The sequence below is a fragment of the Poromitra crassiceps genome (genome assembly GCF_964638095.1).
Source record: "Poromitra crassiceps genome assembly, chromosome: 6".
Lineage (NCBI taxonomy): Eukaryota > Metazoa > Chordata > Actinopteri > Beryciformes > Melamphaidae > Poromitra > Poromitra crassiceps.
This window is the reverse complement of record NC_139627.1, coordinates 21756211-21772360: the sequence shown is the minus strand read 5'-3', so window position 1 is coordinate 21772360 and position 16150 is coordinate 21756211. Positions and strand designations below refer to the sequence as shown.

General features: G+C 43.3%; 1 protein-coding gene across 1 annotated transcript; it reads left to right on the top strand.

The window, feature by feature from the left end:
* Positions 1 to 8388: 8388 nt before the first annotated feature.
* myl1 (myosin, light chain 1, alkali; skeletal, fast) lies at positions 8389 to 15779 on the top strand. Its single transcript, XM_083638503.1, has 6 exons — positions 8389 to 8633; positions 10203 to 10230; positions 12979 to 13122; positions 14252 to 14425; positions 14661 to 14738; positions 15229 to 15779. Exons 1-6 carry the CDS (start codon positions 8472 to 8474, stop codon positions 15255 to 15257), a joined length of 615 nt encoding a protein of 204 aa, XP_083494629.1. The 5' UTR covers positions 8389 to 8471; the 3' UTR covers positions 15258 to 15779.
* The last annotated feature ends 371 nt before the right edge of the window (positions 15780 to 16150 follow it).

Genomic DNA, 16150 nt, shown 5'->3' with positions numbered 1-16150 from the left:
CTCTGTAAATCCCTTCGCTGATTGGCTGGCGCACGGCCTAATGAGCTCTGCTGTCTGTCCTCAGTGGAGGGACCCCACATTGTCTGCGGTTGCAAGTGTGAGTTTCAGAAGTTTACAGAGCCTAAGAGAGGACGTAAATAGTCAGGCACGGCAGGCTCTCTCTCTCTCCTCTCCTCTCCCCTCCTCTCTCTCCCGGCCAGATTTCCAAACACAGCCTTGGCTCTGAGATGACAGGAATGATAGATGGTTCACTTCAGGGGATCCAGGTTGAAGACTGTCTCAAGGCTATTTTGCTCAGTTCAGTGATAGACTCATCAGTTTACCGATATTGGCCTTTTTTTTAATTAAAAGTCAAATAGCCATTCTTTGTCATCCACATCTGATAAACAGTAATGCAGTTTGTTTGATTACATATTGTAGAATTGTTACAGTAGCCTAATACTGCACTGGTTATGGGAAGCCCTGAACTGATTTTGCAGTCTGCTGCTTTTAGCTTTAAGCCAAAATTGCCCTTGTAGCGTTCCTCTTCTAATCAACAAAGTGATCAGTATTGGTCTCAAAAACGAATGTCAGTCCAACCCTGGTTAAATTATTCCACTTCTGAGACCATCACAGAATGTACAATGTTTCACCCAATCGAAACTGGATGATGGCATGCGCAGCACTAGAGGGCAGCACTGAGGCAGAGGCTTTTCATGTGTCCTTAAAGTCACAGGTCGCTTCTCAAACATCTGGAGCATAGAGATGGACTGTGCCACTGTCAGACAACGGAGAACACCAAGGTAATTTCTCTAGTTTCTTACAATATTATTAGCCAGTTTCAAATAATATAGAATACGTGACCTCATCATGCATGTCCTTAGTCATTCAGAGCTAAAGTGAAATGTCTAAGCAATAATGATACCTTTCAAGCATGTTATGTTGCATCAGTGATCACCTCAAAGATTAGCTTGGAGTCAATGGCACTCAATAAGATTAAAATACTTCAAGCAAGGTGGGTCCCATGTTAATTGTTGTGAATATTTCCTCAGTAATTCTATGTAAGTACCATTTGCAATGGGAATGCTCAATCACTATGCCATTATCACCACATTCAGGAGTGTAGGCTACTTCGCTCTCATCATCATTCAGTGTCAAGGCGTGTTTTCTAAAGCGACTGAGTGGTGTCCGTTCTGAGACCCAGATGCTTCTGAAACGTTTTCTCTTGTCAAGGACCCCTAAACCGAGACAAATTAGACCACGCACCCCCATCTGATAAGATTTTTGCTTTCAGAAGTTTTGTTGCAGAAAGTGTATGGAAACCCATGACCAAATAGTCATACATTCTGTCATTGTGTTACTTATGTATGGGATTATAGTGAAAATAAATTATTCCCCTTTTCGTTGCAGACCCCCTGGAACCCCCTCAAGGACCCCTGGGGGTCCCCACACCCCACTTTGAGAACCACTGCTCTAAGACACCGAGCGTCACCATTCTTGTTCTGGATAAAGGAAGACCATGTGATCGGCTGGACAAGAAGAAGATGGAGAGCTCCCACTTGGCTGCTCTCAGCTTTCCTCGGGCCGCCCCCCCCGTAGCGATGCAGGCACAAGTAAAAAGGGCAGCGAGTGCCTTTGTTGAGCCTGGCCCCGTCCAATCCCTGCCTGGCCAGTGGAGGGCTTGGAGAGAAAGCCAGAGTGAGAGGGACAGAACGCCAGCATGCAGGCCACAGAGGCTGCATCAGCCCCCTGAAGGAGCCATGGCCCCCACTCTTAGAAATCCCAAGAAACTTCACACCTCGCTGTAGGGGACTATAAATAGGGTCCATCTGTCCCCCAGGCTCAGTTACAGCCTCATTCCTTTTGGAGCGCCTGGATTTTCTTTTGTGGGGGGGGGGGGGGGGGGGGGGGGGGGGGGGGGGGGGGGGGGGGGGGGGGGGGGGGGGGGGGGGGGGGGGTTATTGATGGGGACATGGACTAAGGGTGAGGGTGAGGGGTGGACGGCGGACACAGAACCAGAGTCCAGCATCTACACTCTAGTCATCTCAGATGGCTGATTGGCTGATCCTCTGTTGAGTGTTTTGTGGCGATGGAAGTTGTGTTTTCTATGGCTTCCTTTCCTAAAGCAACCCAATCGAATGCTCTCGCTCTCGTTCTCATGCCAGCGACCCGGGAGCCTCTGCCGTGCTCATAATCTTACACCACACAGCACTCATCGCATGATGTTCCTGAAGCTCAGGTTCTTCACGTTCCATCAATCACGCCTAACCGTAAGGGTTCGGACTGGCTCTGTGTCTTAATGATGACCTACTACTTCACAGAATCTTACATGCACAGCTCGTATTTCCACATTCTGAGCTGGCATTCACAACCTGAATGAAGTTTATTCTTCTATTTTCTATTTGCTCTGACGTTAGTGTCGGCATGAGTTTTGGTCAGGATCCAAGTGGAAATGCTGAGATTGCGAGAGAAATGCATATCGACAACAGTGCATCATCAGTGCATTGGATTACAAAGCTCTCTCCTGAGGAGATAGTTTCAGTGCCTGTCCTGAAGCGAACCTGCAAGTGATATTATGAAATACGTCGGGATTAGGTGTGACCCAAAAAGAGAGACCAGAGCATTCTGGTCTGCAGCAAACAACCCCTCATCCCCTCTGCCATAAACCCTCATCACCTCTGCCATACTCCTCAACCTAAGTTGATGAAACTATATAGTGCAAAGGTCTCTCAACTTTCTTTACGATGATGAGTGGATGAACACGTTTGTCAAGTCAAGTCATAATTATCCATATAGCCCTCTATCACAAGCATGTCTTAACATACCATCATATACGTGTCATATACTGTACCATACATACACGTGTCGTCCTTGTGTATGAATTATAAACGTATCTCACAGGTCGCGATGCACTAATCTCTCTCTTGACTCTCCCCAGAATGCACAAAAACAAGATAGTTGAAATAAAACTATCTCATTATGATTAAATACCCCCCATTTGTATGGTCTAATTTTCTTGCTGTATCATCATCATCATCAGTCAGATATGTAATAGATGAAATATGTCAGTGGGATGAGTGACTTAATGTCAAAGCTGTGTGTGGCCAACAGGGGTGTGGACTTTAACTCTGCCAGGCGTGTTAATCTGCCATGTACATTGCATGGAGAGTGGGCTTTTGTCAATAGGAGAGACTGGGGGCAATTTTAACATCTCAAATTGCACCAATGATAAACGAGACAGAAGCATGAAATTCATGCTGCACATGGTCTGTGATGATCCCTCTCTGCATGCCAAAGGACAAGCTGTCATACTGCCACACTCATATTTCAGGCATTAAAGTTTTCTTTTTTCATCTACAGTATTCCTCGTACTGTCTTAACCTTTGATCAGTGTTGGGGAAACTACTTTGGGCACGTTCCTCCAGCACAGACACTGGCTCTTCCTCATTTCTTTCCACCCTGGGAGTGAAAACTGGCTGAGATAACGTAGTAAGGCTGGATTGCACCTTCTCAGTAGTAAAGCGTCCTCTGTAACTCTGTAGTAACTGTAACTGTGCCTTTGATCATGTTTGCATAACTATGACTCCAATCTGCTTGTAAAACCTGTCAATTTAGCATGACATTTCTCACCAGAAGGTTAGCAATATGCCTCCTTGACTTGTATACTTCAAGTTTCATTTTTCAGATGCTGTTCTTCCCCTGACCATCATGAGGGCGAAACCCGCCGGAGAGGATTATGGGATGGAAGAAAACAAAACTATTGTGACCCAATGACCTTTCAGTGGTGTTGGTGTTTCCTCTGCCCCGCCTCAGCCATCATGCACAGCAGTGGATGGCTCCAGGGGTGGCTGTTGAAATGGATCTACAGCTGGCGTGCGTCACTCTGGTGCAGACCTGCTGTCCCTTACTGTACAGTTTGTCACCCCCTCCCCAAGCTTAAAGCTCTGACCTCACGCCTCCAGCATGACGATGGCAAGGGGGTGTGGAACGCTGTTAATGAATAAGTAAAGGGATACATGTTTACGCAGAAGCTTAGATGATTCATTTCCACTAATATGATTTGAATTGGAATGACTCAGGACCTGCATGATAAAGTGTATTTAGGTTGTTCAGGCTGTTGGGGCAAACTTTACCCACACAGACCAGGTTTACTGCTTTCATAGAAAAGTGCTTTTAAATTATTTGTCATGGGAATTATGGGAATGGCAGTGGAGAGTAACCATCCAGTAACAGAAAGGTTGCAGGTTTGATCCCTGACAAAGCTATGATATACAGTGTGCTCCAAAACTGGATAACAAAAGCATCTTCGCTATACTTGACTGCCAAGTAAACTTGATCTCTCTCTTGCTTTTTCACAACCTGATCTGCAATCACATCTCCATGGCTGGCTGGTGAAACCATTAAGATTCTATAGTGTAGCTTGGATTGGACTGCAGGACAGGTGCAAGGAGAGGGGCAACGTTTCGACGTGGGGGAGGGGGATGAAGGGAAATCAGAGTGGGAGAAGGTGCAGGGAGATGCCAGGGTCGAGCCCAGATGACAGCTGATCGAGGGACGGGGGCTTTCTCTGGGTTGCCCTCCTGGAGATGGGGTCAGTAAAAGTGAGTGGGGGTGGGTGGGGGTACTCGAACGGTGGAAGAATTTATGTGGTTCCTTCTTTACCGGGGAGGCAGGGCTACAGCACTGCCACTTGGAGACGGATATAGACCAGAATTAAGGAGACCAAATTTGCACTGTTAGCCTTGTCTGAGTTACTGGCATTGGCAGCTGGTGGTCACTCTCAACTAAATCTGGGAACCCAGAGTCTAGATCAGTCAAGATCAGTCTGACGACTAATCAGACTCTGGGACAGATGGACGATATTTTGGGGTTTCGGTGTAGAACAGACGTATATACCTCCTCTTCCATCGTTGTTTACATTCCGACGATGTCTCATATTATGCTGTGATCTGTTTATAGAGATTTGCCAAAATGTCATCTGGACCTAAAACACCTAAAAAGATCGATCAACTCCTCGCATCAGGTGGACTGTAAACAATGACCGCGGCGCATAGAAGCGGAGGTCTTGGAGCAGACATCCACTCTACACCGGAAACCCAGAAATATCAACTGTCCGTCCAAGAGTCTTATTAGTCATCAAACTGGACTCTGGATGCCCAGATTGCTCTCAACTAGTCTTGAACCATTTGCTTTGCAGGTGTGAATCTGGTGTAGACTGGATATGGAGCAGGTCTGCGGATATGGAAACAGTATGTGCTCCAAAAAACAATTCTACTGTGAAAACAGAGCCATCATATGGTAGGGCCTACCACTGATATAGCCTAAATACATGTGATTAGAGTTATCTAGCTTTATAAAACGGTAGCTCAAATCAAACAATCTGATTGGTTCATAGCCGTGATATATTGAACATATACCACGGCCAGAGCTGCACAATTCAGAGAAGGACGTTCAAGCAGCACTGCAGACCTCCAGTTTGTAGTTGTGGGTTTGTGCATGAAGGTTCACGTAACAACAATTCAGTGTTTCCTCTAGGATAACAGTATGTGCTTTGCACCATTTATTTTTCAATAAAAGTAATGTCATTTAATGTCATGTTTGTTTTTGGACCCCCTAAAGCTGTTACTTCACTTATACTTAAGCAACGTTTCTCTACTAGACAATTTGCATATATCCAAGATAGACTACGAGTCAAAAGGTTTGACACACCATATTTCATTCTTCTTCTTTTTTTTTTTTACCGTTTAGAATAATAGTAAAGACATCAAAACTAAAATGACACAAATGGAATAATGCTGTGACCAAAAAAGTCAAACAAGTCAAAGTTATCTTATATTTTAGATTATTTAAAGTAGCTGCCCTGACATCATGACATTTTTCATGACATTTCAAATTATTTTGAAGCCACCGCTGCTAAATGTATAGAAGAAACCCTGCAATTTATCAGAACGCCACGAAGTGACTGAAACATTAGCTGACTAACGTGTACCCTACAATTAATGCTGATTTCAATGGCGAAATCAATTTCCTGCTCAGTTGCTGAGAACATTGCGTTTTACACCAAACTTGCTAGCTGAGACCTTAACAATAACGCTATAGCCTGTGTTGCTAGCGCCTAACTTACGTTGCATAGCAACTGCCTCGCACGGTGTGCAGGCAGCCAAGAGGGCCTATTTGATTTTGAACATTATTATTTATTAATAAAAACTATTTCAATTGGAGAGTGTTTATTACTTTTATATTGCCATACCTGGTAACTGTTTTAGAAAAGCAATAGCTCAGTTCAGGCCATGATATATGGTTATTATATCTCAGCTAAGGGGCTGTCGCCCCTTACAGTACCATGGTCTGTCGTGAGCTTAAATGTAGCAAAAAAAAAAAAAAAAAAAAAAAAAAAAAAAAAGCTAACGATAAACCGGAAACAAATCACTGGATATAGGCAGTGATAGGCAGTGTCTCTAGACCGGATGTCAAACTGAACAGTAATAGAAGCCTCTCCACAGAGTCGGTTGAGAGCCCGGTGACACGAGGTTACTCTCACCCCACGACCACCGGACCCTAGCCTCTTCCCCCCTAGCCCCACGACCACCGGACCCTAGCCTGGGTAAACCCAGCCTCCCTGTGACCTCTATAGCACATACTGTAGATAGAGGGCACGTGGAGGCTGGGTTTACCCAGGCTAACCGGACCCCCAAAGGATGTCAGGCAATTAAATGCAGAGGTCGCTCTAACCAAGGTTGGGCGCTTTCCATTGTCAGTATTGGGAATTAAACAGGAAATCATTATTAGATTATGAAAGATACATTTTCTATCGCCTGTCCAGCGTAAGGCTGATCCACTGTGAAAGAAAAGAAAAAACTTTAATTTGCCTTACACCAGTGATGAGGTGGTAAACAAAAAGGTAGGTACATGACCTTAGGCCAGTGATCATCAGAAGGAAACAACCACCAATATAAACCAAATCAATTCTGAAATCAATTATATTTTCAGGAAAATTACGTTTTCACATAACTTGCTGTGTGCTTATGCTCATGAAGATGTATCTAAAAACAATAAACTCTGTTCTATAATAAAAACGTAGATTTCTTTGGTGGGGTTTACCCTCCTCTCCATCCCTGACTCACAGTGTCACCACACATGCATGGGACATATGACCACAAGTGGCTGAAATCTAAATTTGCTACTTGTCTGACCCACTTCCCCACTCCCCACATATCAGCTACCCTAAATAGCTTCTGTTTGGGAAACTATTTATGACCAAAGACCAAAGAATAAATTCTACCTGACAGAGACTGATCCAATGGGAAAAGAATAAAAGAGAACATAATAGATTTGTAATTAATATTGTGTATGGTGCTTTAATAACTGCTTTTGCTAAGGGTTTTTCAGATGTTATATCAACACTTTGCTCATCAAGAAAGAAGCCTCAACTGAATGGACCAATTAGGCAACATCATGAAACAAAATGGCATCTGTCTCTTTCTCTCTTTCAATTATTACCTGTAGGTAAGGGAATGTGTCTCAGCAATGTCAGATTCAGGCTTCCATATGCCAATGACTGTATGGACTATGCTGCCATATGGTTGCCTTTACGGTCCAGTATTTTATTCATCCAGTGAGATCAAAACAAAAGGCATAGTAAAAGTATAGCTAAACTAGCCTACATGTTGAGGGGTGAGAGAACTAGGCTATAGAGGGGCATAAGTGACATTTTAAGACATGTGAATTCTAAAGTTATTGGAGTTAATAATAATAATAAAAAACTTAGCGAAAGACCTTGCACCGAACATGCTAACATTTGGGGTAATTTGGCTTTGCATAAAAAAAATAGGCTATAGGCTATAGATTTGTTCAATGAATGTCCACATATTGTTCATTAAGCCATATTCTCATCCACATGTTTATAGGTTTTCATATTAAAGATTGACAAAGTCAAAGTTAAAAAAAACTCAGGACAAAGTATGGTGTTGTTTGGCTCTCCTGTTGGTGAAATGTTACCAATACGCCGGTCTTGTTCTCACCCCTCGATTTGTTAGTTACGTTCTCCACACCTCATGAAACCATCATCAAATGGCCCCAAAACGTATCGTCGGCCCCACTTTGGCTGTGCGTAACGGTGCGCGACGAGTGCGTAAAAGTGGAACCGTTGGCTTGGGTGAGCTAGAGAGGAAATCGCCATAACCACATGACCTCAAGCAACCTCTCACACTGTTTAATTATGTTTTCTTCTTCTTTATTTCACTGCAAGATATATGGCTTGAACACATTCCATGTTTAGAGCGACCCCTTCCCCACCCCTCCTCTCCACTGGCCAATCCTTTCGCGGGGACCGCGTTGACGGGGGCGAGAGGAAAAATAGCCTCATATATATACGCCCAGACGGCGATATCTTGCTCCGAGTCCCCTCCACTCTGTGCTACACTCCTTGTGTTGTCGCCCGAACCGGGAATTGTCTTCTGTTGTAACGTAGCCCTAACTCTCCACACGCTAAAATGGCACCCAAGAAGGACGCTAAGGCTCCAGCCAAGCCGGCCGCAGCAGCAGCCAAGCCCGCAGCAGCGGCAGCACCAGCACCAGCACCGGCACCGGCACCGGAACCCGAGCCTGCACCCGCACCTGCTGCAGCCCCCGCCGTCGACCTGACCGCCGTCAAGGTACACAGAGAGCCGGAAGCCTGGCTGCGTGTTGGGGATGGGATGGTTTGATGAGATGGAGATGCAGATAGGAGGATGGCTGCTGCAGAGCACTTGGGATGTGACTTGTCCATTCTGACACCAAAGTGATGTAATCAATCCTAGTGCAGTAGTTTTTCCTAAAAGGGGGTGGGGTCCAAGAAGCCAAGTGCTTTGAATTGAAGCAATGAATGTTTCATTCATTTGAAGTTAGGGCAGAAAGACAATGTTATAGGACTATTGACATCTTCCATAGCTTTCAGTCTCTCCATCTACAGTACAGAGAGCTGTCCATTTCTACACCAACTCCACTAACTCTCATATTGGGGCCCGTCTGATCATACAGTGGGGGTCCGGGGCCTAATGTTATCCACTTTATGAATACAGTATTGTTTTGCCTTAGTTTTTAGATTTTGCTTTTTCTTTTCTTTTCTTTTCTTTTCTTTTCTTTTCTTTTCTTTTCTTTTCTTTTCTTTTCTTTTAGTCTTATTCTTATTTGTTTTTATTTGATGCTTTATTTTGTCATTTTGTTTTATTCTTTCTCTGTTATGTAATGTGTATTGCTGTCTTGGACCCCAGGAAGACTAGCGGTCATCTAGGCATCAGCTAATGGGGATCCTTTTAAATAAACAAATAAATGAACAAATAAACTTTGGGGCCCTTGACAGGAAAATGTGTTGGACCTCCTGGCCTACTACAACAAATCTTGACCAGAATAGACACATTGCTATTAAATTATCTATGTCTATGTGGAAGCAGGCTTGATGGTGAGTTAGTGAGGGCAGCAGGGATCTTTGCTGGAGGGGCCACTTCACTCTCAGAGCTGGGAAGCAGACTGAGCAGGGTGACTAGAACCATGGATAGCTCACCAGGCAGCCTGTCTAAACCACACCCCTCTGCTCTCTGGATTGGACTAATAGAGTGCCACCAAATGTGGAGATGTTAATGCATCTAAAGTTGGACCTCCGCAGATCGGGTGCCACCGTCAAACCTGTGCAGCTAATTTTGGCAAAGAGATTACTTTAACCCTGCTTTAGACCTGATTGATTAGTCTATTAGTGGAGAGGGCCTGTGAGTTGTGTTGTGGCTTACATTCAATTAAGGTGACATGGCTGGAGATAGGGATGTTGGAAAAGGAGAGGTTATGGCAGTTTATCATTGGGGTTACAATGCTGTTTCTGCATTCAGAGGCATCGGTTGTGTGCTGATTCTTTGCACCAAGTCAGTGTGCAGTCATGGGGGATATCAGCTAAAAATGTGGCAAGACAGAATCTTTTGTTCTCTAAGTCTGTGGGCTTCATCTGAGCAGGTCTCACATGAAGTGACCTCTATGATTCATCATTCACACAGTGACAGGTATCAAGAGTTTACCACACCTGACACACATGCATGCGCCCCCCTACACACACATACACACACACACACACACACACACACACACACACACACACACACACACACACACACACACACACACACACACACACTTGATGTATGTTTTCCATGGATTTCTGCGGCACTCTCATGGCTGTTTTGTGTCGCTCTCTATAGGTGGACTTCAGCCCAGACCAGTTGGAGGGTGAGTAAACCTCATTTTACCTTTGCCACCTTGTGACACTCCCCATAAAAACCTCCCCTCGTGAGCATCTCTTGGCCCACCGTGAAGCAAGCCAGAGAGGCTGTCACTATAATTCATCTCTATGTCAGTAAGTCAAGTTGGAGAAGGAGACATTGTAGGCTACTGCAGGCTCCTCCTGAGAGATGGACACCGTGCTATTGAGCAATATATCAATGTCACAAAAACATAGGTGTTTCAGCTTGCTTGAAGCAAATAAAAGCTGTAGATTTCCTAAACATAGCTATGTTTGACAGCGCATATCTATGACAATGGAAAGTATTTACCGTCTCACTTTGATTTTTTATACATTTCCATTGCTATTGCATAATTTCTTTGACAAAACACTTTCCCACCTCAAGTGAGTGTAGAACTTTTTCTTGTACTATTAAATAAATGTGATTCAAGTTTGCAGTTTCCAATCATCCTTTCCAATTTGATAAATCTTCATTTTCATTAAAAAAAAAGAAAAAAGATTGTGATGCCTTTGAGGAATGGCATCCAATCATGTGCCATGGAGGGCCAAACATAATGCAGGTTTCCATTCCAAGCAAACATTACACTAGATATGATTATACTAATAAGCAAATGATCAGTGAGTTTTTTAAGTTATCAGTGAAATTAGCTGGTGTAGTATTTGACTCAAACCCATGGCTAGTGGTCTCGATGGCTTCATTTTATGAGTCAAATTCCTTGCCGTTGGGTGGAGAATCAAAAATCAATCCAACCAATCCCTGTGGGTTATAATAACCTGCAGCTAGTGACGTAGAAACTGTGCGCCATTTTGCTCAGCTGGAGTAGGACTTGGACTAGACCAGTGGTGGTCCAACCGGTGCTGTGCCAAGGAGGACTGGGAGTCTCCAGGCTTTCACTTCAACTAAACACTACAGCAGGTCATTTCAGTGATTACCACCTTAACTAGAGAGGGCAGAAGTAAGTAAATGAGCTGGTGTAGTGTTTGGTTGGAATGAAAACCTGCATGCTATTGGCCCACCATGCACTGGATTGGACACCACCAAACAAGAGTTGCCGTCTGGCCGGCTGCTGGTTACGCTGCGGTCAGCATTCCCTACTTTTACTCAGGTCACCGGCAGAGGGCCTTGCCTTTAAAAGGAGGGGGCTCATATTCTCAGCTATGTTTGTCAATTCCAAGGCGGTCTTTTAAAAGACACGTAGCCCGGCCGCGGCGGAGAGGAGGAGACAGCTGGGATGGAAATCACATAAGGGTGCACTAAGCTTCCAGCGGAAGTCCCTCTATTGAGACCATAATGACAGAGCCCTAGTGTTGTCTTTACCTTGTTGTATCGTCCCTTTCTGCAGTCTGGGCAGGAGCTGTTTCCATTTGGTGGCACACAGTTCCAGTTAGTGGGGTGCAAAGCAATGTGCCTTATACAAAAAGATGACAAAATCTCATTCATTAAAAAGACATTTTGGACACTGGAAATACATTTTCCTGCTGTGCTGATGACAACATATATCTATCCAGAATATAATTTTACCACTCATAGAATACTTTTATGGCAAATTTCTGTACATTTTGGCCAATTTTGAAACATTATTAATATATGATAATTAATATATATGAAAACATTATATATATATATATATATATATATATATATATATATATATATACTTGAATGCTATTGCAGGTAGTCATGAGGGGTAGAGACAGCAGTTTAGTGGCCCACAGTAGAAGGATATTACTGTATACCAATATCACAGAAAAACTACATCCCTATATTATAAGACTATTACAAAAATCATTATGTACAATAACATCACTATAGCCTCAATGCTGAGCACCACGAACACACTATGAGAGTGATCTCTGCCCATTTCTACCCATCAGAATAAATCAAACAAAACCAAGTTAATCCAGCTTATTTAACAAAAAATAAGACTAAATAGTATTTTGTCATCTGCCTTCAGTTCACCACACAGAAACAGCAACATTCCTATATAAAAATACTATTGTAATCTTATAATGCATTTTAGAATACTAAATATCACAACTAAACTGCATGTTGAGTAAGTTCATTCTAATACATTTCTTAATACTAGGATATAAATGTACAAAAAGTACAATAAGGTCACTATTGATTGATTGATTGATTTTTATTTAGTACAAGGATATTACATATCGTATGTAACAAAAAAGTAGTACAAGGATAAAAACACAGACAGTTGTTCAACTGATTTCCACTGTGGTCCCAAGAAGGATACAAAGAACATTTAAGACATCTGTACAATATAAAAAGTACATATGAAGAGTCAGATGTACACAGAGACAAAAGTACCTGTTCTTCAGGAAAGACGCAAAGCCCCCAAGGACACAATTCCTTGCAAATGACGCTTCACGGCCTTCCTGAAGCCTGTAACAGTGGGAGAACTTTGAATTGTCCTAGGCAAGGCGTTCCACAGCCGGCAGGCCGTATACATAAAGCCACTCTGTGAATAGGAGCCTTTTTTGGGCTCATAAACTGAGAGTGGTCCAGACCGTAGCTGCCGTCCGTGGACCTGGTTGCGAAGGACAATGCCAGAGCATAGATAACTGGGAGCAGTTCCACTTCTATAAAGTCCTTATTGAGCACCACAGGCATATTGTAGGTCCCCAGAGGCCAGTCCCTATAGGAATATTATAGGAATAGTATATTTGTATTGTTGATGTTGTGATTAGGGTAATGACAACCTCCTCTCCCTCCATTCTAGACTACAGGGAGGCCTTCGGTCTGTTTGACAGGGTGGGTGACAACAAGGTGGCTTACAGCCAGATCGCCGACATCATGCGCGCCCTGGGACAGAACCCCACCAACAAGGAGGTGAAGACCATCCTGGGAAACCCCTCCGCTGATGGTAAGAGACAGGAGACAGGCTTTGATCAGACACAGCCTAGTAGCCTATTTGTTCACTGTAGCCTACTGTACTATCATTGAATTATCTGAGGATTAGTGAGCTACAGTAGTACAGTAGTAGTCTGTTTTGCCTGAAGAGTTATTTTTGGATTGAAGCAGCTGATGGCAGACAGTATGTAGTGATGTTCAACATCTTTCAATTTGACCATTTTCTTACAAAAACAAAATAAAAAACTGTATTCTGCGGAATTGGATTCCTGTCAGGGTGTAAAAGTCTCTGAACCGGTTAGACAGTGAGACACAAGAACTCTCCATTGAAATCCAGCATGATACTACTACCACTATTACTACTACTAGCACTGGTGGTGGTATAACTACTACTACTAAAGGTACTATTACTGTAGGTTATGCGCTCACCACAGACAACCAGTATTAATCAATAAATAATCAAACTGCATCAAATCCATCATAGCGGGTGTGGACGACAAAGATTGGCCTATATCTGAATGTTAATAAAATGACAATCTCTGCAAACATATAAACCTGCATGGCACTCCATGTCACATGCCTATTAGTAATAACAAGCACAATGTTGTGGATGATCAGGAGTAAAGCCACAATAAAGGGCTGATTTGTCTAATGTCATGTTTGGAGTTGGTGAGGTGACAGATGATGTAGTGGTAAATACAAAGAGTGATCATCATGAGGCAAACAACTAGGGCAGGGCAATCTATCGATATTATATCGTTATCATGTCTTAGATTTTGGATCACGATATGGGTTAGGGTTAACCCTAACCCTAACCCTACTGAACATTTAGTCCACTTTGTAGAAAATACCGGCATATATATTGTGTATCGCCATTCAGCCTAAAAATATTGTGATATGATTTTTGGTCCATATTGCCCAGTCCTACGAACAACCACTGATACATGCAAACGCTATCTGGTTGATACTTGTAATGAATGAATGTATGCAATGAAAGACTAACAAAATGGGTTAAACTCTCTTGTGCAAATAAAACAGTGGATTTTAGGCCCTTTAGTGTGTGCATAGTGTCTGCATCCACCTGACTTGTTCACCTCTGGACAGACAGTCAGCTGCTGCTCTTTTTGCCTCCTGTCACGCAGACATGAACACCAAGAGAGTAGAGTTCGAACAGTTCCTGCCCATGCTCCAGACCATCGTCAACAGCCCCAACAAGGCCGGCTTCGACGACTACGTTGAGGGTCTGCGCGTCTTTGACAAGGAGGGCAATGGCACAGTGATGGGCGCCGAGCTGCGTATCGTCCTGTCAACACTGGGTGAGTCAGGCCAGGCAGGCTCCTGTTGGATCAAGAGAGAGAGAGAGAGAGAGAGAGAGAGAGAGTGTGTGTGTGTGTGTGTGTGTATGTGTGTGTGTGTGTGTGTGTATGTGTGTGTGTGTGTATGTGTGTGTGTGTGTGTGTGTGTGTGTGTGTGTGTGTGTGTGTGTGTGTGTGTGTGTGTGTGTGTATGTGTGTGTTATTGATATGGAATGCCCTCTGCCTCCCCCTACAGGAGAGAAGATGACTGAGGCTGAGATTGAAGCTCTCATGCAGGGACAGGAGGACGAGAATGGCTGTGTCAACTACGAGGGTGAGCCACAAACTCAAACTTTTATTAACTAATTACCTTATGTTTCTTATCCTATCTATAATTTCTTATATGCATCTTATTACGTATCTTATGTCTTAATTTCCACAGTACTAATACTGCTGCTATTACTACTACTAATATAATACTATTATTGTTATTTATTTAACTAATTATACAACTAATGACATTCATTCTTGAGGCCTCCATTCAAGTGAGGCACCAGTTTCCATTCCTCTATCATCTTCATAGATAATAAGATTAAGTGGCTATGATAATATTTTGCATGCAGCATAATAAAGTCCATCATATCTCAATGATTTGTCACATTTGTAGTTCTGCAGTTAAATATCCATCTATGAAAGTAAAGTAACAAAACCTTTCATTGACTGTACTTTGGAATATAGCAAAATTGTTTCCTTACCTCTCTCTCTCTCTCTTTTGTCCCTATCTATCTCTATGTCTCTCTCCCCGGCCTGGGCTTGATCTGCAGCCTTTGTCAAGCACATCATGTCTGTGTAAAGATCGTGCAGTGGTGAGCATCGTATGTGCAGACCCCATGGTGTCAAGACATCCACTCGCTGTTTTCCTGAACCACCCGAGGAAACAGGGGGAACAAAGGACTATGAGATGTCATTTCTAAACCCTTCTTTTTGTTTCGTTTTGTTCTACACTTTTTTTTTCCTTTTCTCTTTTGTCCAACTGGTGCTCTCCCCCTCCTTGGTGCTCTCCCCCTCTATTGGAAACTGTCCTCATTTCCCACGAGACTTTTCATCGCTCTTTTCCATTTTTCATCCCAACCCCGCTTCCCCGACTCATTGGGGTTTTGTAGTCTTTGGTCTTCTTCACAATGGAACAGTGGCGGAGGGGAAGGCGCGGTGACGACAACTGCCGTCCCCTCCCGTCACGTGGCTCTTTATCTGCCAGTGGAAGTGAGTGGCTTGGCCCAGGACCGGCCGTTAGAATTAATCCACTCCCAACACAGCGCAGCCCCTGAGTCTTAACTTATTGTACTCTCCTCTGTCATTTCACAATAAACTTTTCACAAACCATTTTCTTTCTCAGCGTTTTGACTCTACCACAGTGAAGTGCATAACCTAACTGACCTTACTCACATGGTGGCCATTTTGAATAGGTCTAATCTCTGAAGAGCAAGTCCAAGATAGGATACAGTACCTTCATTTAACAGATTTCCCATTGAAAAACATATCTGAAATTAATGGAGCAAGAATCGAGAGGGGACATGTTCACATCCATTATCGTTAGCTAGAGTCTAGCCTAGGTGGCATAGTATCTTACTAACTAGCTAATAAGCTGCTAGCTATCATCCCTGCTAAATCCAAAAAGTCATTGTTCTCAAAATTGCTATAGCTAATTTGGTAACTGTTATGCCATGATTATATAGCCTATATTCC